This window comes from Pituophis catenifer, unplaced genomic scaffold (assembly GCF_029215685.1).
Source record: "Pituophis catenifer annectens isolate HBS135680 unplaced genomic scaffold, rPitCat1.0.hap2 SCAF_2, whole genome shotgun sequence".
In the NCBI taxonomy this organism is placed as follows: domain Eukaryota; kingdom Metazoa; phylum Chordata; class Lepidosauria; order Squamata; family Colubridae; genus Pituophis; species Pituophis catenifer.
In genome coordinates, this window is record NW_027256882.1 from 296,160,819 (window position 1) to 296,186,659 (window position 25,841).

At 48.5% G+C, this 25,841-nt stretch overlaps 1 protein-coding gene across 2 annotated transcripts in view; it reads left to right on the forward strand.

The window, feature by feature from the left end:
• CNTFR (ciliary neurotrophic factor receptor) overlaps nt 1-25,841 on the forward strand; it is a 298,801-nt gene that overhangs the window by 208,925 nt on the left and 64,035 nt on the right. For both annotated transcript variants that reach the window (XM_070936027.1, XM_070936026.1), the window contains one exon: nt 6,005-6,235. In XM_070936027.1, the coding sequence (XP_070792128.1) occupies nt 6,005-6,235 (231 nt within the window). The remainder of the gene's footprint in view (nt 1-6,004; nt 6,236-25,841) is intronic.

The following is a 25,841-nucleotide window of genomic DNA, read 5'->3' on the forward strand; positions in this document are numbered from 1 at the left end:
CATCATGGGACTAGACATACTCAGTTCCTGCAACTGTTTTTCGTATGTTTTAGCCTCCAGTCCCCTAATCATCTCTATTGCTCTTCTCTGCACTTTTTCTACAGTCTCAGCATATTTTTTGACATCATGGTGACCAAAACTGGATGCCGGATTCCAAGTATGGTCTTACCAAGGCCTTATAAAGTGGTATTAACACTTCACATAATCTGATTCTTGATTCTACCCCTCTATAGATGCACAAGGACTGTGTTGGCTTTTGGGGCAGCTGCCTTTCCCCCTCTTGCTTTGGGGGCATGTCATGCTCAGGGCCATCCAGGTTAGGAAATCCTCTGCTGCATCCCTGGGGAGTCACCCTGTTCGCTCCTCTGCAAGTTTTATTGGGATCCGTTTGGGCCCCAGAGACCATCTTTGCATGAAGAAGGTGCTTAAGAAGAGAGTAAACAGCCATTTGTCCGGAATGGGATAGGATCTCCTGCTTAGCCAGAGGGCGGAAGGCCTCTGGGGTCCCTTCAAGTGCTATTATTCTGTTAAAATGCTTTTATTTGGTCTCAGAGGTCATCTTTGGAAGCCGGCCTCTTGCCATTCCTATCTCCTATCTGGTTTTTGCAGCTCCTGGTCTAATTCCAGGAGGTCTTAGAGCCCCTTCCCAACCCAAGCCCTTCAGGTGCTGTTGGACTACAGCTCCCTTGATTACTCTTCGAGATTGGCATTCCTTTTAGCTTAATGACAGAGGCAGAACTCCCCCCCCCACAACAAGGGATGAACAGGAAATGCATTTCCTCTTCTCTCTTCCTCTCCCATCTTCCTCTCTCCTTTGCTCCACCACTGATCTGCCATTAAGCTGCTTTGATGTGCTTGTAAGTTGAGCAAGCAAAATCAATCGAGCAGGATCATAGTTTCCTGGCTGTGTCTTAACAAGGGGGGGGGAGAGGGGGGAGGAGGAGTCAGGCTTCTAGTCTGTGTATTTCTTTATTTCTTTATTGTTTATTGGTTCGATTTTTATGCCGCCCTTCTCCGGAGACTCAGGGCGGCTTACAATGCATTAAGCAATAGCCTTCATTCTTTTGTATATACCTGCTTAGTAGGGCTTTCGCCCCCTCCCCCCAGCGGTGTTCTTTTTTATACAAAGTCAGTTTATTGCCCCCACAATCCGGGTCCTCGTTTTACCTACCTCGGAAGGATGGAAGGTTGAGTCAACCTTGACCCTGGTGAGATTTGAACTCACAGTAATTGCAGGCAGCTGGCAGCTAAGTGTTACTTTAACAGCAGCACTTTAGTCCTCTGCTCCACCAAGGCCCTTTGCCATTTTCAACATTATTTCAGTTAAAAATTGAGGATAATACTATAGCAAGCCTTCTGTTCATTCCTGTGATGTTAGAATTTTTATTCCTATATAATACATCATCCAATCTAACAACCAGGTTTGGATCACTGCAGCAAAAATACACATACACACAATTATGGGAATTTCTTCATGTTGGTTGTGTTGCTGAAGATTGTAACGAATCTGCCCATCTCCAACAGCAAGTTTAGTGAAAAACTATGATCTGGAGGGTGAGTGGTGGGGGGGATGGACTTCTCCAGGGCTCCACAGGCTCACCTAAAGCTGGATGGGGACAACCTCCCTCCGAGTCCTGGGTGTGCTTTGCTGGAGGGAGGCACCACATTGTGTCCTGCCTGGCTGAAGGTCTCCTCTGTGGCTGAGGATCCTTTGGGTGTGGGGTCCTTGATGACCTTGAATTTCATTCTTTCTTGCAGACGTTTCATTACCCGGCTAAGTAACATCATCAATTCTAGAAGGCAGTGGGATTTGGTCTCTGTTTATATAAAAGTTTCTTGCTCCATTCCCTTCAAGCACTGATGATGTTGCCTGCTTGGGTCATTAAACGTCTGCAAGGAAACAACCGAGCTCAGAGAGCATCAGGGACCCCACAGCTCAACCCTGAGCTACAGAGATTCTCTTTTATTGATCCCTGGGGTGTTTTCCAGGGAAGCATAAAACAAACAGGCAAAAGATTAAGACCAGGGCAAGGAGCAGAGTGTCTCTTCAGAATTATTTATTTGATGTCTACAGCTGCCCAAATCAACAAACGACTCTATGCGGCTCATAATTCAAAAACATATTACAATTAAAGTATTTTTTTAAAAAACCAATACAAACAGTAAAGCCATTAAACCACCAGAAACATGAAAACGTATAATAAGAGTACATACCAAGTAAGACATCTGGCCAAGTGGTTGGAGGTCCTTGGCAGATGTAGATATTTTGCAAAGGGCTGAAAGCAGAAATTGCAAAGCAAATTGTCTGGGACCCTTCCTCTCCACCGCCTGTTTTCCTTGCTACCCCTTCTGGGAAGGAGGGAGGAGGGGGCTTCACAATATCTGGAGAAGAACAAGCAGGTTCACTCACAGTTTGCTTCCATGCAGGATCAACCTTGTGAATTTTCAAGCTTCCCCTTTCTGCTACATACTCAAAATGGACAGCCATATATGGAAGGGAGGGGGGTGTTATATATATATATATGAGGACCCAGATTGTTGGGGGCCAGAGGCTGACTCTGTAAGCCACTTGGAGAGGGCTGTGAAGCACTCTGTAAGTCTAAATGCTATAGCTATATGAGGGGTGGGTTCTACTTACCTTTACTACCGGTTTGCATTGTGCTCGCCTGCAGGTGTGAGCAAAGCAAGCGTGCGCATGCACTCTTTTGTGCATAGGCAGAAGATTCTGCGCATGCACAGATCACTTCTGATGACATCCAGGTTAGTGGGCGGAGTCTCTCGCCAGTTTTACTACCGGTTCTTGCGAACCAGTCCGAACTGGGGGCAAGCCATCACTGAGCTATATGTATAGATTGTCTAACAAGGAGAACAACTAACTGAGACATGTTAGCAGTCTTCCAGGATTTGAGGGGCTGCCACAAAGAAGAGGGGGGTCAATTTATTCTCCAAAGCACCTGAAGCAGTGATGGGTTTCAAAAATTTTTACTACCGGTTCTGTGGGTGTGGCTTGGTGGGCATGGCAGGTGGGTGTGGCATGGCTTGGTGGGTGTGGCTTGGTGGGTGTGGCTTGGTGGGTGTGGCAGGGGAAGGATACTGTAGAATCTCCATTCCCTCCCCATTCCAGGGGAAGGTTACTGCAAAATCCCCATTTCCTCCCAATCAGCTGTGACTCGGAGAGAATAGATGGGAACGGGGCCAACCAGAATTTTTACTACCAGTTCTCCAAACTACTCAAAAATTCCGCTACCGGTTCTCCAGAACTGGTCAGAACCTGCTGAAACCCACCTCTGACCTGAAGGCAGGACAAGAAACAAAGGATGGAAACTAATCAAGGAGAGAAGCAACCTAGAACTAAGGAGGAATTTATTGACAGTGAGAACAATTAATCAGTGGAACTCCTTGCCTCCAGAAGTTGTGGGTGCTCCAACACTGGAGGCTTTTAAGAAGAGAGTGGACAACCATTGGTCTGAAATGGTGCAGGGTCTCCTGCTTGAGCAGGGGGTTGGACTAGAAGACCCCCCAGGGTCCCTTCTAATTCTGTCATTCTGCGAGAACCAGTCCAGGTTCAGCTGTGGGTCACGTAGAGCCGCTGTCCCTGAGGGCTCTGCTCCCTTCCTTGTCTTTCTGCTGAAAATTCCTTTGCAGCGGCTGCACAGCTGGATCAAGTCCCCAATTGGCAGCAGCTCCAGGGAAGGATACAGATTTATTAGTTGTTCAGATAAACACCCCACACCAGGGAAGAGTCAACACAGCCTTTGCCAGGAAGGGAGGCCATGCTTGCCATACGGAAGGAATTCTTCTGCAGGTCAACAAAAGCACACAAAGGAAGGTTATTCAGAGGCAACCGTCCCCCCCCCCTTTCCGTCTCCATCTGAGCGTTTCCCAGGATCAGGGCAACTGTTGAGTCCTACCAGGGAGACTGGCTAATCTTGTCCAACTCTGTCCTCAGAAAGGAGGTGTTAAAGCAGGGGGGTCCTTGCTGCTTCCTGAGGTTGCTTGTTTTCTTGCAAATGCTTTGTGACGTTACCTCGCTTGGGTAATAGCCCTTAGATCTATAGACCACTTCGTAATGCTTTCCAGCCCCCTCTAAGCTGTTTCCAAAGTCAGCCTCTTGCCCCCAACAATCTGGGCCCTCATTTTGCCAACCTCGGAAGGATGGAAGGCTGAGTCAACCTTCAGCCGGTCAGGATCGAACTGCATTTCGGTGAGCTACAAAGCACCAACGGGGAAGAGAAATATCTGGAGGTGGGATAAAGCCATGCAATACTGCATTCTACCATTGAGCCACCAAGGAAGTGTCTGCAAAAAAACCCACCAAGCTCAGAGAGCACCAAGGACTTCACAGTCCTTCTTCTTCCTCCTCCTCCCCCCATAAACCCCTCTCCCTTCTAGCACTGATGATGTTACCTAGTTGGCCCATGAAATGTCTGCAAGAAAACCACCAAGCTCAGAGAGCACCAAAGACCCCACAGTTCCCCTCCTCCTCCTCCCCCCACCCCACAAACCCCCCTCCCTTCTAGCACTGATATTATGTAGTTGGGTAATGAAACATCTACAAGAAAACAGCCCAGCTCAGAGAGCATCAAAGATTCCTCAGAAAGACAATCATAATCAGAGCTTGGATGTGCAAATTGAGGCAGGAGTTTCAGAACAGCTTCTGGAAGTCCCTCCACCTGAAAGTGGCAAAAAAACAGCTTGCAAACTGAGTGTGCCCTTCTGCTAAAAGAAAGCATCGCTTAGAGACACTCACACACACTGCCACTTTTGATAGGTGAAGAAGAGCCCAAAACTCCAGCAGATGGCCTTATCCCGCCTCCAGATGTTTCTCTTCCCTGTTGGTGGTTTGTCGTTCACCGAAATGTAGGGCGGGAGGGTGGAGGGATCTCATCTTCTCAATCCTGGACTTGGGTTGAACTCAACCTTGGCCTTTGGTGGGCTGGTTAGGGACATCCCCGCAAAGCCCAGCTGAGATCAAAACAGGAAAAGTTAGGGAGCAGAATTCAAAACATGTTTTGATGTGGCTGATTTAAACCTGGTTAATAGGATTAAAGGTAAAGGTTCCCCCGCACATGCGTGCTAATTGTTCCCGACTCTGGGGGTGGTGCTCATCTCCGTTTCAAAGCCGAAGAGCCAGCTCTGTCCAAAGACATCTCCGTGGTCGTGTGGCCGGCATGACTAAACACCGAAGGCGCTCGGAGTACTGTTACCTTCCCACCAAAGTGGTGCCTATTTCTCTACTTGCATTTTTTGCGTGCTTTCGAACTGCCAGGTATCAATTCCATGATTTATCAGGAGGAGAATTTAATAGAAACCTGGTTAATATGTGACTGTTAAGAGTTACAACGGCACTGAAAACAAGTTATGACTATTTTTCACACTTGTGGCCGTTGCAGCATCCGCCCAGGTCACGTGATCAAAATTTGGAGACTTGGCAACGGACTCCTATTTGCGATGGTTGCAAATGTCCTGGAGTTTTGTGATCCCCTTTTGAGACCTTCTGGCAAGCAAAGTCAAGTGGTTAATATTATTGTCCCCAATCAGTTTCATGATTTATCAGGAAGAGAATTTATCTTCTTTTTTTTTTTAATTTTCTTTCGAGCATCCACCTGGAGTTAGGTTTATTTGATCTTCGGGTCATTTTTCTTCTTTCTTTTTTGTACACAATTTTTGTTGTTGTTACTGTTGGGTGTATGTTTTTCTCTCTGCTTTGCATTTAATTCCTGTTGATAAAACATAATAAATATATTTTTTATTAAAAAAAATCATAGTCCCGTGAGAAATTGTAGTGCAGCCACAGAGGTTGGAGAAGGGCCTCTGGTGACGTGCCAATTTTTGAACGTGGGAAACTCTAGAGCAAAGCTGGCTGGGGAGTTCTGGGAGTTGAAGTTGCCAAGGTTGGAGACCCCTGCTCTAGAGTTTCTGCTGTTGCTAAACTAATAAGTCCACCTCCCCCACCCACTGCCCCACAGAGAAAAATTAACATTTCCTTCTCTTTCTACTCCAGAGTCCCACGTCCATTACGCGCAGTTGGGGACTGACGTGACGATACCGTGTGGCTCAGTAGACCAGGAGACGCCCGTCACCTGGACGGCCAACAGCACTGATCTGGACGCTTCCCACCTGAGTGGCTCCCACCTTCTCCTTCGGAACGTGGATCTCTCCCACAGTGGACAATACTCCTGCTACGAGGGGCCTTTGTGGCATCTCAGAGATCGAGTCAACCTCAAAGTTGGAAGTGAGTACCATGGGGCTCATTCACAAGGGGGTCCTGGCTGTTCGGAATTTGTGAAACCCGCGTCTGCTGATGTTGTGCATTCTTCAGTTCAGGAGTCTCCAACCTTGGCAACTTTAAGACTTGTGGATTTCAGGCTGGCTGAGGAACTCTGGGAGTTGAAGTCCGCAAGTCTTAAAAGTTGCCAAGGTTGGAGATCCCTTGTTTTGTTGTTTTGTTGTTTCTTATTGTCTAAGCTGAAGCTCAAATACTGTGGCTACCTAATGAGAAGAGGGGATTCCTTGGAGAAGACCCTGATGTTGGGAAAGATGGAAGGCAAAAAGAGAAGGAGACAGCAGAGGACGAGATGGTTAGATAGGGTCATGGGTGCAATGAAGAAGAATTTGGGGAAACTCTAGGAGACAGTGGGGGATGGGTGGGCCTGACGTGCTACAGTCCATAGGGCATGTGAAGAGTTTGAGATGGTCCATGGAGGTGTGAAGAGTCAGTGACTCAAGAAGAATTATCACCTGCTTCAGGTCCCTTCCAACTCTGTCAATCTGTTAAAGGGCAACTAACAAACTAGGTGCGTAAACGTACTCATAATTAGTGGACTGAGTTGAGATTGCGATAGTGGTGAATATCTGTAGCTCGGGTGGAGGAGGAGGGTGGAGGTTTGTTCTCTGAGCTTGTGGGTTGATTTCTGAACGTTTTGTTACCAGGCTCGGTAACATCTTCAGCGGAGTTGAGGGGACGTCAGTGTTCTACTTAGAAGGGCTTGATGTGGTCAGTAGGTCTTGTGATGGGGAGGTCATGTCAGGTGAGTGTGTTGTGATGGGTCTTATGATGAGTTTATTTATTTATAATTTAATTTATATACCGCTCTTCTCCCGAAGGACTCGGGGCAGTGTACACCCAATTAAAAACACAAGATACAAACAACACTTTTAAAATAGTTAAAAGTATTAAACAATTTCGGCCCGAATTTAAAACCCAAAATTTAAAACACCCAATTTAAAATCATTTACATAGATAGCCCTGCCTGGTGGAACAGCAGGGTCTTAAGGGCACAGCGAAACACACGGAGGTCGGAGATCTTACGTATTTCCAGGGGCAGTTCATTCCACAGGGCTGGGGCTCCCACAGAGAAGGCCCTCCCCCTGGGTGTCGCCAGCCGACATAACTTGGCCGATGGCACCCTGAGGAGACCCTCTCTGTGGGAGCGAATTGGCCGGTGGGAGGCTACTGGTGGCAGAAGTCGGTCTCGAAGGTACCCGGATCCTGTGCCATGGAGCGCTTTAAAGGTGGTAACCAACACCTTCAATCGCACCCGGAAGACCACTGGGAGCCAGTGCAGCTCGCACAGGAGAGGTGTCACGTGGGCACAACGAGTCGCGGCCATAACCACCCGCACAGCCGCATTCTGGACCAGTTGGAGCTTCCAAGTGCTCTTCAAGGGGAGCCCCATGTAGAGAGCATTACAGTAGTCCAGCTGGGAGGTGACAAGGGCGTAAGTGACCGTGTGTAAGGCGTTCCGGTCCAAAAAGGGCTGCAACTGGCGGATCAGGCGAACCTGATAAAAGGCCGCCCTGGCCATGGCCGTCATATGCTCTTCTAAAGACAGCCGTGCGTCCAGGAGGACACCCAGATTGCGAGCCCTCTCTGGGGGGGGTAAAGATTCACCCCCAATAGTCAGCGATGGCACCAGCTGACTATATCGCAATGCCGGAAGCCACAGCCACTCGGTCTTGGAAGGGTTGAGTCTGAGCCTGTTTCTCCCCATCCAGACCCACACGGCCTCCAGGCAGCGGGACATCACATCAAGGGCATCATTGGGGTGGTCTGGGGTGGAGATGTACAACTGAGTGTCATCAGCGTACTGATGGACTCTCACCCCAAAACCACGGATGATCTCACCCAGCAGCTTCACATAAATGTTGAACAGAAGGGGCGAGAGGACCGACCCTTATGGCACCCCCCACGCGAGGCACCTCGAGGTCGACCTCTGTCCCCCTGCCAACACAAACTGCGAACGGTCGGAGAGGAAGGAGGAGAACCACCGTAGCACAGTGCCTTCTATTCCTAACCCCCTCAACCGCTGCAGCATGATACCATGGTTGATGGTATAAAAAGCCGCTGAGAGATCTAATAGGACCAGGACAGAGGAGCAACCCCTGTCCTGAGCCCTCCAGAGATCATCCACCAATGCGACCAATGCCATTTCCGTGCTGTACCCCTGCCTGAAGCCCGACTGGTACAGGTTCAGATGTCAGGTTTCGAGGTCGTCTCAAATAAATTGCATTTCAAACAAAGTCTTTGATGAAAAAAACTCCCATTTATTAAGCACGACATTCTAAATCCGACTCCATCGTAGCCAACACTGACTTCCAGACCCAAAACCCTCCCTTTCCGTTCCCCACTCCCCTGCACTCATTGGCTATCTTCCAAGTCACCCTAATCTACTGCTCCAGCTCAAAGGAATTTCCACCCTCCCATCCCATCTCCTAGGGGATATTATCTCCAGGGAAAATAAGTAGGTGAAAAGTCAAACGTCTTTTCCAGACACCTCCGCTTCTCCTTCTTATGTCAGCACTAGAGTAAATGCAGCTTAAAGTGCTGACACCAGATAGATAGCTTCATCCAGGTACCGGGGAAGTTGTCGTGCCACCACATTCTCAACAACCTTCACCACAAAGCGAAGGTTGGAGACCGGACGGTAGTTAGCTAATATAGCCGGGTCCAGGGATGCTTCTTGAGGAGGGGCCTCACCACTGCCTCTTTCAAGGTGGCGGGAAAGGTACCCTCACTCAAAGAAGCATTTATAATCCCCTGGAGCCAGCCTCGTGTAATCTCCCTGGAGGCCAGTACCAACCAGGAGGGACACAGGTCCAATAAACATGTGGCAGCACTAATCCTACCCAGAATTCTGTCCATGTCCTCAGGAGCCACAGGATCAAACTCTTCCCAGATAATATTTTCAAGACCTACCCCCGTTTCCTCCCCTGGACTTACCCAGTCGGAGTCCAAGCCTTCCCGAATCTGAGCGATTTTATCATGCAGGAGTTATGTCAGGTATGGGTCTTGTGATGGATCTTGTGAGGGTTCAGGTGTGGGTCATATCAGGTGTGGGTCTTGTGATGGGGAGGTCAAATCAGATGAAGGTCATTGGGAGGTGAAGTGGTGGTTGGGGGAGGTTTATGGTTTGGTTGAGGGTCAGGGTCATTGGGGTCAGGTGTGGGTCACATCAGGTGTGGGTCTTGTGTTGGGTTTTGTGATGGGGAGGTCACATCATGAGGGTTATTGGGAGGTGAAGTCCTGATGGGGGAGGGGTTCATGGGTTGGTTGAGAGTTGGTGCCATCACTCTTGGTTGGGCAGTTGATTTGAATTCTGAGGGGTTTGTAGATTGGTTGTAGATGGATGTATCTGTTGATGGGATGGCTTGTGGAGTGCCAGGCTTCAGAATAATAACAGAGTAACGGAGGTGGAAGGGACCTTGGAGGTCAGGCAGGCAGGCAGGCAACCCTATATCATTTCAGACAAAAGGCTGCTCGTTCTCTTCTTGAAAACATAAGATCTGGTTATGGAAAAGCAAGACTGGGCTTTCTAGATGCATTTCAGAGGAGACATTAAAACATGCTATCATCTCCTCTATCTCGGTTTTAAAATTGGAGTGGCCCTGTTGGTTTATAGTAGGAACTGGATTTTCTATTTCACAGGGATCTTATCTGCACTCAGCAATGTCATTGTTTTGATTTGGTCAGCCAGAAAAGTAGTTCTTGTCACTGTTATTTGTTTCCCTGCCTCAGACAGTCTTTGAGAAAATGTCTATTTCAAAATGCCACATTTTCTGCAATGAAAAGAGAGGCATAGAATTAATCCAGCTTCTTCACAGCTTCCTTACTCTTCATTTGCATTTCTTAGCAGCCCTTTTATCCATCTGTTTCCCTAGCTGTTTGGCTGCAGCTGATTTAAGGTAGCAGATTGACTATTCCAGAGGATCACTAGATGGCAGCATAGAGTTCGTTTTCTGTATCCCTTTGTTGCCATCTAGTGGTCATCTGGATTTTGCAGCCTATATTTGTGCATGTACTTAAAGGCTGTCAATGGGCCATTAGTTCCTTAAAATTGCTTTTTTGCATGGCTTATTATCTCCTTGAATTTCTTTTCTGTAGGTTTGTGTTATCTGAGGAGAGCATATTTGCCAAAGCTTATTTAAATGCTGATGAACTTTGGGCGTGACCATAGCTTTCCTGACCTGATACTCAGTTGAGCTTCTGTGGTTACATTCCACATTGAGTAACCCTCAAGCTTTTGTCACTGTTCATTTTCTGCTTTGTTTCCCCCAGTCCCTCCATTGGTAGAAATGCCAGTGTGATAATGGAGGAATTTCTTGACGATTTTACACTCCCATATAGACAATGTTTGATGATGTAATGGTTATTATTTGATAATGTTTGATAATGTTATGGTTACTACACACAATTCAACACCTCACACTAGTCCTGGCTAACACTTTGAATTAGGTCCAACTTACCTTCCTTTTCATGTGTGCTGTGACCAGATAAAAATGGTAGCTTATTGCTGAGCAAAAGTTTCAATGAATGAAGATGAATCTACGTGTCCCGGGATAATGTTGCAGGATCCAATCTGGGTCGGTCACCGGGACCAGCGGTTTTGTCTTCCGAGCTTTCGGACTTGTTCTGGAGCCCATCCTCGGGGAATTTCTCTCTAGCAGAGTGTGTGCTTTGAACTATTCGGTTTGTGGTATTTATACGGTACCTACTGTGTGTTGCTTTTTAGTTGTTGATTGGGGTGTTGAGTTATCGACTGTTGTTTCCTTGTGCTGCCCTTGTCTCCTAAGTACTTGATCAGCTGGTGGTAAATTAGCACTCTGTTGACCAATGACGGACCTGTTTCCCAGACTATCGTTTCCCTGGCTATTTTTGTCCCTGTTTGGCCAACAATCTTTGTAGCTGCAAAATTGAACGTGTGTCCTTGTTCGTTGCATTGTGAGACTACCAACGAGTTTGAGTCTCCTCGTCTAACCGCTCGCTTGTGTTCTTGCAATTTGATTGTTAGCTTCCTCCACATCTGTCCTACATAGTCACAAGGACAATCCACGCAGGGGATCCAGTAGATTACATTGGATGTAACTCCCACCTCCAAGCGATCTTTGCAAGGCATCATTTGTCCTCGTCTGGTAGCCTCTGGGTGGTGTGCAACACAAATTTCAATGGGTGATAAGTGGGAGGGGGATAAACTGAGTTTTGCTACTAAACCACCAGGATGCCAAGGAACCCCCAATCGCTTCTGAGGGCTCTGTTGTCCTCTTCGTAGCCCAAAGATTTTGCCTCTGACCCTTGGCCTGTCTTCGAGGAGGCTGCCCTCTCCCCCTTCTCTTAGGGGGCATCAAGGTCTGATTTGCATTAGGGCAAGATCGTTCCATCACTCGCCTGCCAGCAGAGGACTCTTAAGGACAAGATTGGGCTCCTGGAGACGGTAATGCACTTAAGTCTGCATGCCGCTAGTTAGGTGAGGCATTTTCAAAGTAATTGACTCTAATGGGCAGAATGCTAATTTAATACAGACACACACGCTCCCTCCTAAGGCGTGATTAATACCAGACTCTTTTGTGAAATGCAGCACAACTTTCAAGAGTCAGCTCAGCCAGATGACAAGGAAGAGAGACTTAGGAAGCTTCCATTGTTGTGCTGTCTTTCTTGGATGCCAGTTGGTGTAAGAGTGAGTTTTCACACAACCTGCTACCAGTTCTAACCTTTGCCAAAATCAAAGGCGGAATGAGACTGAGCTTCCCACCCAACGGAGGGTCCATCAGTCCATTGAAAAGTGTGGCAAGAGGAGGAGGCAACACAGAGCTTTGTTCTCATACTCAAGAGTTGCTAGAATTCTTTCATAATGGCTTTTCTGCAACAAACTGTTCTTGGTTTGTTGCATGACTGTCCTGGTTCTAGAAAGTCTGTGGAGATGTCTGTCATTTTAGGCATGCCTGGAAGAAGGGAACATAGAACGTAGAATAAGAGAGTTGGAAGGGACCTCAGAGGTCTTCTAGTCCAACTCCCTACTCCAGCAGGAAACCCTATAGCATTGTAGAAAAATGGCTGTCCAATCTCTTCTTAAAAGCCTCCAGTGATGGAGCCCCCACAACCTCTGGAGGGAAGTCATTCCACTGGTTAATTCTTCTCACTGTCAGGAAATTTCTCCCTAATTCTAGGCTGGTTCTGTGCTTTATTAGTTCCCACCCATTGTTTCTTGTCCTGCCTTCAGGTGCTTTGGAGACTAGGTGGAACCCCTCTTCTATGTAGCAGCCCCTAAATTTTGGAAGACAACTATCATGTCACCTCTAGTCCTTCTCTTCGTTAGAATAGACGTACCCAATTCCTGCAACCGTTCTTCATATGTTTGGACTGAAGCTGGTTAATTAAGAGCTAACCTCACCTCTCCCCACCCCCATGGATCCGGCTGCCCCCTTCTCCATCTTTTGCCAATGATTTTATTCTATTTGTATAGTGATTTTATTGGGTATGTTTATATTTGATGATTTTGAAGTTTTTTATACTGTAAACCACCCAGATTCACTTTGAAACTAGATGGGCAGCAAGTAAATGTAATAAATAAAAATAACAGATCAATGAAATCTGGCTGGATTGATTCTTCAGATAAGCTGGTCCCTTACATAGCAAAGCACGTTACTTCCTTCCAGATCTCATCCTCAGCCAACGGCCAACCTGGACCTAACCCAGCACCAAGGACAGCTCCTGGATCACAGCTGACGTGCTCTGGCTGGCCCCCTTTGTCCCCGTTCAGATTCAGCGCCTGGGATTTTCCCCAAACTAGCCAGAGCCTTAAGAGGCAGCCTTTGGGGTCACTTCCTTGCAAGAAAAGGGGTTGGCAATCCCCCTTGGAAATCAGGCTGGGGAGGGACCCTCGGAGAGGCCCTACGAAGGTCTCTTCCCCAGAGCTTTCCAGGTTTACTTTTGCTCCAGATCTGGCCAAATTCCAGATTTACAATGGCAACCAGGCTGCCTTCCATAGAAGACCTCTATACCACATGGGTCAGAAGGAGGGCTGAGAAGATAGCTGCAGACCCCTCACATCCTGGACATAAATTGTTTCAGCTCCTCCCCTCGGGATGCCGCTATATGGGGCATTGCACGCCAAAAGAACTAAATGCAGTGATAGTTTTTTTCCCTCATGACATCGCTCTGCTGAACAAGGAATTCCCACAGTATATTTGCCCATGTACTATGGCTGTAGTATTATTATTTATCCTTCTCATCTTCGTTACTACTTTACTTTACGTTCTACTTGGTATTACAGTATTATGATGATGATGATTACTCTGTTGCTTTGCATGTACAGAGCTTCTGCACATGGAGACAAATTCCTTGTGTGTCTTGTCAGACTTAGCCAAATAAAATATTTTATTCTATTCTGTTCTGTTCCATTCCGTCCCATTCTTCTCTTCTCTTCTCTCTGTTCTAGTCTCATAACATGCAAGTACACCGTGAGCTTTTGTACCAGAGACAAGTTCCTTGTGTATCCAATCACACTTGGCCAATAAAAAATTCTCTTCTCTTCTCTTCTCTTCTCTTCTCTTCTCTTCTCTTCTCTTCTCTTCTCTTCCCTTCCCTTCCCTTCCCTTCCCTTCCATTCCCATTCCCATTCCCATTCCCATTCCCATTCCCATTCCATTTCTTGTTCCTGATCCTGATCCTGATCCTGTTCCCATTCTGTTCTGTTCTGTTCTGTTCTGTTCTGTTCTGTTCTCCCTGCTCAGAGGCAGGGCATTTGTGCTTCAGAATTGGGATGGATTGTCTGCTGCAGAGAGGACCCAGCTGGTCTCGGAGTTGCTTCCATCCTTGCCTGCTCTCCTTCCTGCTCCTCCCCTGACTTGTTCTGCAATTCTGAAGCCCCCCCATGAACTCTTTGGCAGAGGAGCTGGGTGCAGCCCCCACCCCTGCCCTTCCTCCCCCATCATGTGGGTCTCATTGCTGCAGGGGAAGCCAGCATTGCTTCCAGGGCCGGGAAGGCTGACACCCTCGGCAGCCAGGGAGAGTCTCAGCTGGACGTTCTCCCTTCCCCGTCACCTCCCTCCCTCCAACCTGCCAATCTGTCACTAAAGAGCTGGCAGCCGAGGAGGAAAATGTGGGCCGTTTGACAGAAAGTGACATGGAAAAAGCCAAGCAACAGCAAAAACAAGCCCGCCAAGCCAGAAAGAAATCCAGAGATGGGGGGGGGAGAAAAATGAGCCACACATTTGGCTTCCGGTGGTTTGGGCCCTGGGCGGGCAGCCTGATGTGCTCCCCCCCCAGCTCAGCTCATTTAAACATCAAAGGAAGCGCACACCTCGGTTGCGCCTAACTGTGTCCCTGGGCTGGACTCCAGGGGCAGCTGAGTTGGGCGCCTCTTTTAATCCTTCCAGAACTGAGCTCAGAACTGATTTTGGCACCCCGGTTGCAGTTGGCAAGGCTGCTACAACCTTGTGGGTGGTAAAGACACTTGCTTTCTCTGCAAATACTGTATAAAAAAAGATGTTGAGACTCTGGAAAGAGTGCAAGGAAGAGCAAGAATGGTTAGGGGCCTGGAGGCTAAAATATAAAGAACTGTTGACGGAAGTGGTTATGTCTAGTCTGATGAAAAGAAGGACCGGGGTGACATGATAGCATCTTTGAGGGGCTGCCCCAAAGAAGAGGGGGGGGTCAACCTCTTCTCCAAAGCCCCTGAGGGCAGGACAAGAAGCAATGGGTGGAAACTCATCAAGGAGAGAAGCAACCTGGAACCAAGGAGAAACTTCCTAACAGTGAGAACTATTCATCAGTGGAACAGCTTGCCTCCAGAAGTTGCGGAGGGTCCATCACTGGGGAGTTTTAAGAAGATGTTGGATAACCATTTGTCTGAAATGGAATAGGCCAGGTCTCCTGTACGAGCAGAGGGATGGACTAGAAGACCTCCAAGGTCCCTTCCAGCTCTGTGATTCTGTCATTCCATCTGATGCCCATGGGCCCTTCGCAGGTTCCCTCCTTGTTGCTTGCAGGGGCATTTCCCAGGTGTGTGCTGAGGGAGGGGGCTGATTTCCCTGGGCATGTTTGTTGGCTTCCAGTGTGAAGTTCCTTTCAGCCTGATTCTTGTTTACAGTACATTTTGAAGCCTACATGAAAATGTGCGCCTGATTCCAGGCACAGATCCCTGGGGATCTGTTGTTTTACATGCAGATTCCGCTAAGATATGTAAACAAATTATAACTCTGGAACTTTCTCCTTCGGAGGAGAAGAAACTCCAAAAAGGAGAGGCAGAAGGTGTTTAAAAATGTGCCCCGTGCAGAGCAGAGCAGAACAGAGAGGAAGGGAGGGTGTATTTTTGCCTCTCTTTCTTATAAGGATTGTCAATGGGGTCTTTTTGGAGGGGAAAGACGGTTAAGGATACAGACAGCATCTGCCATTTCTTCAGTGACCGTTCAGCATTACAACATTGAAAAAATGACCTCCTTCCAGTTATGACTGTCGTAGCTTCCCCATAGTCACATGATCAAGATTCAGGTGCTTGCAACTGGCATGTACTTGTGACAGTGGTCTCCCCCCGGGGTCACGTGACCACCAATGTTCCCAGCAGACGTCTGACAAGCAAAGTCAATGGGAGAAGCCTGATTCACGTAAACAACTGCATTCTTCATTTAACAACATTAGGTTTTTTTGCTTTAAATCAGGCGCAACTCACTTACAGGAGTTAAACGAGGGTGTAGCTTGGAATCCTCGCACAGCTGCAAGTGGCATTAGCTCGGCTTTCCTCAAGATCCATGAAGCTTCTCTGGGAGTTTCCAGGGGAAAACAGCAGATTCTGGGCAGATTCTTGTAACACGGGTGGTAGACAATGAAGTTGCTGGCTTTAGCTATTCACGAGTGGCTCTGACCACACCCGGGAAAATTCTTTTAAAGGGACAGACACGTAAATGGTAGATTCCGAAATAGATTATTAGCACCCAGAGGAGGCAGAGATTTTGAACCCCACTTCCTCAGAATACAGCATTCATTCATCCCAGGGCAACAAGCCATGTATTAATATGGTTCAGAAGGTTGGGCCACTGGGAAGAATGCAGGGGGCATGGGGGGGGGGTTCAGTTGGGATCCCTGAGCCAGCCATCTGCACCTCCAAGCGGCCCACATAGATCTTTACTGGAGGGGGGCAAATCCATTAGGAGTTCAGCTCTGTTGGGTCATTTATTTTTCCACAGGAATTTAAATGTCTTCTGAAAAGGTAAACAGGATGTCAAAAGTTGCAGCTGGGTTGAAAAATGAGAGAGGGGGGTGCGGCCTGCACACGTGCTCAGCAGATGCACCCACAGTCCCATGGTGCACAGACAGAGTTGCCTTGGGGAAGGGGAAACAGTCCCAGCTCTCCCAAGCCCCAACCCCAGCCTTTGCCCCACAGAACGCCCCCCTCCCCAGCGCCTCCTGGACTCCTTCCCTCTGGATGCAGGGATGGATGGAGAGAGAGAGAGACAGAGAGGAGGGGAGGGAGAGAGAGAGAGAGAGAGAGAGTGAGAGAGAAGGGCAAGAGGCTCCTTAGGAAGGGACAGCTTTTTGTCCTCTTCTGGATGCTCCTTTATCTTTGCTGCACAGACATCCCAAAGAGCCGCATAACACAAACACACACAATCACACATGCCTGCGCAGTGGCTTCCTTCCCTCCCACAAAGCTGCCAAAAGCCTCCATTATTTATTTCATTCAATTTTTATTTTTTTAAAAACTTGCATAGGTGCCCATCTTCAAAACAAGTCGTAGCAATGATGACTGTCCCCAGTGACGGAGGTGGGGTGGGACGGGTGCATGTGTGAGAGAGAGAAGGGGGTTTGGGGGCGCCTAAAGGGAGGGCAGTTAGAAATGGGGAGCTGTTTTCTTCAGGGGGGAACTGGGCGGAAAAAGAAGAAAAGATTCTGCTTCTTGGTATTAGAACATCGAATCATGGGACTGGGAGGGACCTTGGAGGTCTTTAGTCCAACCCTCTGCTCAAGCAGGAAACCCTACACCATTTCAGACAAATGGTTGTCCAAACTCTTCTTAAAAACTTCCAGTGATGGAGCACCCACAGCTTCTGGTGGCAACTTCTGTTCCACTGGCTGATTGTTCTCACCGTTAGGAAGTTTCTCCTTAATTCCAGGTTGCTTCTCTCCTTCGTTAGTTTCCATCCGCTGTTTCTTGTCCTGCCTTCAGGTGCTTTGGAGAGCAGGTTGACCCCCTCTTCTATGGGGCAGCCACTCAATTATTGGAAGATTGCTATTATGCCCCTCTTAGTCCTTCTCTTCCATAGGATAGATTGACCTAGTTCCCTCAATCGTTCATCCCATTCTGGTTTAGTTTCCAGAGCCCTGGTCATCTTTGTTGCTCTTCTCTGCACTCTTCCTTTTTCCTTCTTAGTTCCTTAGAAAGAAAATTGTGGTGATTTATCAGCCAGCCTTCACAATACAAGTTAATAAATGAAAAGAGCCGGAGCACCAGATCTCCTCCCCACCCCCCAAGAGGAAAATTGATCAGCTCAGTGAATGGACCTCTCTCTGTTCTGTGGGCAGAAACGCACAAGGGAGGCCTCGGAAAGAGTTCCGTGTTTGGGCAGCTGCTACAAATAGGCCCCATAAAGTGGGAGAGGTTTTCTAATGATCGGTGGGAGATTTCTTTACAGGAAAATGGCAGCAGAGCCCCTCTCTCTGGCTAGTTAAATTCTGGAAGTGGCCAGGGTGACCCTGTCTACTGTAGGAGAACCTGTTTGGGATGGTTAAACTTGAACTGGGGCTCCCCGAGGGACATCTAGGAATACGGAGCTGGTCTCCAGGAATTTGGCCTTCGGAAGACCTTTTCATTGGGCTCCAGATCCTTGCAGACTTCCCTTTCTTGATGTTTTCTTTGAAAATGTTTCGCTTCTCATCCAAGAAGGTTCTTCAGTTCTGAAAAAGCTTCTTGGATGAGAAGCGAAACATTTTCAAAGAAAGTCCAGTTGCCTTTTGTGGGTGTGGGGCGGGGGGGAACCCCTTTGAGACAACCATGACCTGGATGATTGTGAACCTCCATAGACGTTTGTCCACCTTTGTCTACTGAGATGTTCACACCCAACACTTGAGGGCCACCAGGAGAACCACAAGCCTTCTGAAAGCATCTGGGAGTCTTCCTCCTCGGCCAGACGTTCTTCCCAGAGGCCCCTGAGAAGCTCATGAAGAACCTGGAGAGCAGAAGATGGCAAGGAAGCAGGAAACCTGCAGAGCAGAGCAAGGGTTCCCCCACCCCCCGCCCAAAGCTTCTCCTTGCCTTCACCCCAAATCTGGGTAGGTTCCCTTCCTACCATCAGGCAGACCTGGGAGAATTCTGGCTCTCTTCCCCCCCCCCCCCTTGTTCGTGCTGTTTAAACAATTACGCACTTGGTAAATTTTGACAAGAAACGAGAAATAGCCCAGGAGAGTGGAACAGAGTGGAAATGCTCCAAACACAGGCCCCCTTTCCTCTCACCCGGCTCCCTCGGGGGAATCGGCATCTCCTGCCAAAACAAGCGAGATGGTCTTGCTCAGATGGGGGAATGGGTGGGGGGGGGGGAGGCAAGAGAAGCAGGAATTAATCTCTTGCTCAAAGGGTTTGTGATGCTCTCTGAGGTGGGAAGGCTCCTCTCTTGCAGGGTCTGTGTCTATGGAGGGTCTCAATCATCCAGACCATGATTGTCCCAAAGGTGATTTGTTTCAAAAGGCAACTGGACGTCCGTGGTGTTGTTGTTTTTTCTTTGAAAACATTTCGCTTCTGATCCAAGAAGCTTCTTCAGTTCTGCAACCTGACATTCGTGTGCACCAAAGAGGTTCTGCTAACTGAAGGAGCTTCTTGGATGAGAAGTGTCGTCGTTGTTTAAAGCAGGGCTCTCCAACCTTGGCAGCTTTAAGCCTGGTGGACTCCAAGTTCCCAGCAAGCTGGCTGGGGAATTCTGGGGGTTGAAAGGCCTCCAGGCTTAAAGTTGCCAAGGTTGGAGAGCGCTGCTTTAAAGGGCCCTCGGTGCTCTCTGGGCTTGGTTGTTTTCTTGTGGACATTTCGTTGTTCTTGTTTTCCATTCTCAGTTGCAAACAAGCAGGGGAAGCCAGCCAAGTAGGTAAATAAAACCAGCTCCCCCAGCAAGTTGTCAGGTGGAGTTTTGGTCTTACTGGTAAGAGTGGAGCCCTTCCCAGCAGCCCCTTCCTGGGCTTCCACACAGAGTGGCCAGCAGGCAAACCAGTGCAAAGAGGGGACCCAGTTGGCAGTTGGGGCCCTGGGCTAAGAGCCTGCCCTGCCCTCAAAGAGGACCCTTCCATGGGCACCCACCAACTCCAACCTCAGCATGCAAACTCGGCATTTCAAAGTGACTGGACCCAAAGCATGTTGTGTCTCTCTTGTACGATTCAGCACAGGTGTGGCCTTGTGTGAAAAGAGTTTGTGGGTATTTTCCACCCCCAAATTGGGTCAAGCACAAATGACTTAGAGTGTTTGGGAGAGCCAGGTGCTCCTTCCACAGTCTTCGGGGGCCTCTGAGCCACAGCAGGGTCTCCAAGACAAGCCACCCTGTCCCAGGACCATGGAGCCTTACCCTGGATGATGGGCAGAGGGGTCAGTAGCCAGAGAAGGGCACCGGCCTTTTCCCCCCAACTAAGTACCAGGGAGCATAGTTGCAATGCCATTTCACCTTGACTGTGGCTTAGATGAGGCACTGCATAAAAAGCTATGGCTGGAAGGGACCACAGAGTTCTTCTAGTCCAACCCCCTGCCCAAGGCAGGAGACCCTATACCATTTCAGACAAATAGTTGTTCAATCACTTCTTAAAAGCCTCCAGTGGTGGAGCATCCACAATATCTGGTGGCAAGCTGTTCCACTGGTTAATTGTTCTCACTGTCAGGAAATTTCTCCTTAGTTCTCAGTTGCTTCTCTCCTTGATTGGTTTCCATCCGTTGCTTCTTGTCCTGCCCACACATTCTTTGGAGAATAGCTTGACTCCGTCTTCTTTGGGGCAGCCCTTAAATATTGGAAGACATGCTATCATGTCACCCCTGGCCCTTCTTTTTACTGGACTAGACATACCCAATGCCAGCAACTATTCTTCATTTTACTCTCCAGCCCCCTAATCATTTCTGTTGCTCTTCTCTGCACTCTTTCCAGAGTCTGAACACCTTTTCTATATCCTGGTGACCAGAACTGGACGCAATATGTGGTATCCAAATGTGGTCTCACAAGGGCAGGATAGAAGGACCCTGTCACTTCCCAAAAGCATCCCACTAGCTTCCATGGCTCTGAGACGTCAGCCTCCCACAGGGTTCCCAGGGTGGGTGGGTGGGTGGGTGGGAGGGTCCTGCTATTGTTGCTGAGGAAGGAGACACCTTATCCCACCATCCCTCTTGGGACAGAAGTGCCCCAGAGTGACCGAAGATGGCACGATGGGGAGAGTACATCAATCAACCCCCCCCACTCCTGTTTTCTTTTGCTGTCTCCCCATTTCAAACTAATTTGCTGCATCATCTTCCAGCAAACCAATCTCGCTTCTAAAGCCTCCGCTGTCCCAGGCCTCGTGCCAGGAGCTGGCGGCCTTCCTGGCGCAGCCAATCCCCTCTAATTGGGCAGTCCCCAGAGACGCTCCGGTTCCCCTCTGAAGTTCATCCCGGCCTCTCCGGTTCCTGCCTCCATCAGCCGTTCTTAGCCCAGAGTGGATCAAGCAGCTGTTGGCAACTGGAAGGAGCCAATCTGTCCTCTGCTCACCCCGTGTAACCCCTCTCTGGCTCTCCTCCTGCCTGCCCATCACTGACACCCCACCTTTTCGCCAAAGCCCTGGTGGCCACCAAGCCTTCTGGGGTGACTACTTTTTTTGCTGCAGCTGCCAAAAAGGCCAATGCAGCCACAGGCGGCATCAACAGAGGGAGCGAATTGAGATCATGTGAAGTTCCAGTATCGCTTTCTAAAGATAAGACGACACTTGGAATATTACATCCAGTTTTGGTGACTATGATATTAAACAGATGTGGAGACTCTAGAAGGAGTGCAGAGAAGAGCAACCAGGATGATTAGAGGACTGGGGGATAAAAGATACGATGAACGATTGCAGGAACTGGGCATGGCTAGTCTAGTGAAGAGAAGGACCAGGGGAGACAGGAGAGCAGTCTTCCGATACTTGAGGGGCTGCCACAGAGAGGAGGGGGTCCACCTATTCTCCAAAGCACCTGAAGGCCAGACAAGAAGCAACGGGTGAAAGCTAATCAAGGAGAGAAGCAACCGAGAATTAAGGAGAAATTTGAGAACAATCAACCAGTGGAACAGCTTCCTTCCAGAAGTTGTGGGTACTCACTCCAACACTGGAGGTTTTTAAGAAGAAATTGGACATCCACTAGTCTCAAATGGGGAGGGGGCCCCTGCTCGAGAGCTCCAGAAGACCTCCAAGGTCCCTTGCAACTCCGTTATTCTGTTAAAATAGGTGTGTTTAGACTGAGATTTCACCTGCTTTGCCAGCCCACATTCCTGCAAGTGTTGGAGTTTTACCCATTTGGGAACTGGGTAAAAGTCTCCCTTCTTCTCCTTGGTGACCCTTTGCAGATAGTCCTCAATTTACAACCATAGGTTTAGCCATTGTGCACTGAAACATGTGACTGCAGCTTCCCTCCTGGTCACATGATCAAACTCTGAATGCTTATTGATGACAGTTGCCGCTTCCTGGGGTCACACATTCCCGTTTTGCCAGCTTCCCAGCCGGCTTCCAACAAGCTCAGTCAAGGGGGTGAGCCATTTGCGTTTAATGATCAAGTGAGTCTCTTAACATCTGCAGCGATCCACTTAACGACCGTGGCAAAAGTTGTAAAACTCACTTAACAAACATTTTGGTCAAATGTCAAGGGCTGCTTTTTCCCTTCCCCACTCCCTGTAAAGTACGTTGGTTGCATTAAACAGTTTGCATCTTGCTAAATTTGGTTACCTTTTCACACCTCTTGCCTTTGTAGGCCATCAATCAATCAATCAGAGTAGGGGTGGAAGGGACCTTGGAGGTCAACCCTCTGCTCAAGCAGGAGACCTTATGCCATTTCAGAGAAGTGACTGTCCAGTCTCTTCTTAAAAACTTCCAGTGATGGAGCACCCACTACTTCTGGTGGCAAGCAGTTCCGCTGCTTAATTGTCCTCACTGTTAGGAAGTTTCTCCTTAATTCCAGGTTGATAAATAATTTGATGAATATATAAGGTACTTGAGTCTGATCCGAGTAGTTTGCTCTTGGCCAGGAGACTGCCACAGTATTTACACAGATACAACACACCCAAAAACACACATACGAGCAGCCCAGCTCAGGAAACAACCGACCCCGATTGCTTATGCCGCTGTGGAGGTCTTCTCTGTGACCTCCAGGCCAATTTTACTTGGAAGGCTGCAGAAGAGACCTTGGGCCTCAGGAGTTGAAGGGGTGACCCAGTCAGGCCCTGCAGATCTGGAGATCCTTGGTGGTTGAATCCAGGAGTCTCCAACCTTGGCAACTTTAAGACTTGTGGACTTCAATTCCCAGCAAAGCTGGCTGAGGAATTCTGGGAGTTGAAATCCACAAGTCTTAAAGTTGCCAAGGTTGGAGACCCCTGGCTTAATCCACATTGGCCTCTGGCCTCTGATCCTCCGCGAACGTCTTCTGTGGGAAAAAGAAAGATGGAAAGAAATGGGCCTGTTTAGCCACGAGGAGGAAAAAAACATCATGACAGGATTTTAAATGTCTGTAGAATTTGAAGGGCTGCCGGTGACGGTTGAGCAGACGGCTGAGTTCCAATTATACACGGGAGGATTTTGACATTGTGCGCGAAGGATTTTCGGGCTGGCTGTAAACGGTTTGGAAGAAGAAGAACAAGCTGTCTTAGCTGGCCTTGGAGTCTTAGTTGTTTTGAAAGCAGGAACTGGGAGTTGGTTCTCAAGAGAGAGGTGGGACCAGGTTACATCTGGTGGCCAAAGGCTGGACTTCCCAGGAGCTCCCTCAGAGCTTCCCAGGAGAAGAAACTCTTGGTAGCTCAGGGTTCAAGAGGCCTTGGTGCTCTCGGAGCTCGGCTGTTTTCTTGCAGACATTTCATGACCCAACTAGGGAACATCCTCAGTGCTAGGAAGCAGTAGGGTTTGCTCTCTGGATATGAATGACTTTCCGTCTCAGTGTCGGTGGCAGTGTTGTTTTCTTCTTGGGGGCACCTTAGTTAGACTGTTTGTTTATTTATTTATTTATTATTCATATTTCTATGCTGCCCACTCTCCGAGGACTCTGGGCGGCTTACACCAAAGACAGTATACTAAATAGCATATTGCCCCCAACAATCTGGGTCCTCATTTTACCCACCTCGGAAGGATGGAAGGCTGAGTCAACCTTGATTTGATCCGCTGATCTGCTGAACTAGCAGTCAGCTGAAGTAGCTGCAGTACTGCACCCTAACCACTGTGCCACCTCAGTTCTACTGCTTGATTGTTGATCTAGTATCAATCTAGATAGAGAGAGATAAATATTGATAGCTATTGACAGAGTGATAGAGAGAAACCAGTATTTGTAACTCAGGGTTATCCTGTAGAGTCCTTGGTGCTCTCTCAGCTTGGTGGATTTCTTACAGACATTTCATAACCCAACTAGGTAACATCCTCAATGCTAGAAGGGAGAGGAGGAGGAGGAAGGAAGGAAGGATGGACTGCAGAGTCCTTGGTGTTCTCTGAGCTTGGTGGTTTTCTTGCAGACATTTTATTACCCAGCCAGATAACATCACCAGTACTAGAAAGGAGCAGAGTTTGCTCTCTGTTTATGTCTTGGTGGGAATGTCCTTGTTAAGCCTGTTGTTTACTGCTTGGTTGTTTCTCTGAGTCGATAGTTCCTTGATTTGGGTGTTGTTTAATGCTTGGTTGTTGGTCTAGTGTAAATCTTGGTGTTAATCCCTGCTTATCTGATTGTCGGTTGCTGGCAAGGTGCTGTTTTGATCTGAGCTTGCCTCCACTCCTGTAACTTATTTATTTTTATTTATTACAAAGTTTATTTGCCACCCATCTCCTTTCCAACACCTCTGGGCGGCTTGCAACCTAAAAATATTAAAAGCATTAAAGTCATCAATGGTTAAAAAAACACCACAGCAGATAACAAGCCGGCTGATGGGGAGGCTGAACTGTTTCTCTGCTCTTCGGTTCATCCCTGTCCAGGGAATTGGAGAAGGCCTCCCTCCCTGCACGATCAGGATTTGGCCCCTGGTGCGGCTGGAAGAGGCTCCAGAGCCACCATGACTGATGAGGATCATAATGCAGTACATGCTGTGTACAGAGGCAGGGAGGAGCTGAGCTTTAAATAGCAAAAGAAAACAACAACTTTTGTGCTACATGCCATGTTTTTCTGGCAGGAAGTGGAAGGTCCTTCGATGTAGGCCGCGGCTCGTTACAAGCCCAGACTGCTGTTGAGCAGATGTTGCCGGCAGGCTCCAGAAGGCTTCGGGGTGGGGAAGACGTTGGGAGAGGGAAAACGGGGCCAGAGTGCGGCTGCACCCTTGTGGCACAACAGGCGATGCCGGCTGAGCTGAAAGACCTCTGGATTTCCACAGTGCCTTAATGATTTCCTCCACCGTGGTCTTCAGCTTCTGGACAGCAGTGTCCCCATGTGCCGGCTGAAATGGGCAGCAGAATACAGAATAACAGTTGGAAGGGACCTTGGAGGTCTTCTGGTCCAACCCCCTGCTCAAGCAGGAGACCTCATACCATTCTGGACAATCTCTTCTTGAAAACCTCCAGTGATGGAGCACCCACAACCTCTGGAGGGAAGCAGGTCCACTGGTTAATTGTTCTCACTGTCAGGAAATTCCTCCTTAGTTCCAGGTTGCTTCTCTCCTTGATTGGTTTCCATCCACTGCTTCTTGTCCTGCCCTCAGGGGCTTTGGAGAATAGCTTGACTCCTTCTTCTTTGTGTCAACCCCTGAGATATTGGAAGACTGCTATCATGTCACCTTTAGTTCCCAACCCAATTCCTGCAACCGTTCTTCATATGTTTTAGCCTCCAGCCCCCTAATCCTCTTTGTTGCACTTCTCTGCACCCTTTCTAGAGTCTCAATGTGTTTTTTGCATTGGTGGCTGGTAGTGCCAAGGACAAGGATGCTGGCTTGGAAAGACCCTGGATACCTGGTGGCTGGCAGCCTTCCTGCCAGGGTAGCATGGCCTGGCATTGGGGCCTAAAACATGAGTGACTCGGCCTGCTTCTGCTGGCTACTGGCCAGGTGCTGCTTCTTCGTGAAGGTGGGACCTCCAAGTCCATCATTGCAAGACGCAGCTCTTTGGAGTTGGTAGGGAGGCCATTTTCTGAGGCATCCTTGGTGGTCTCTGAGTTGGTGGTTTTCTTGCAGACTTTTCCAGCTAGGTAGCATCTTCAGTGCCCTTCAGATAACACTGATGATGTTATCTAGTTGGATCATGAAATGTCTGCAAGAAAACCACCAAGCTCAGAGAGCACCAAGAACTCCACAGTCCTCCTCGTTCCCCCCCACCTCTTCCTAAACCCTCCTCCCTTCTAGCACTGATGATGTTACCTAGATAGGTCATGAAGCGTCTGCCAGGAAACCGCCCAGCTCAGAGACCACCAGGGATCCCTCATTTCAAC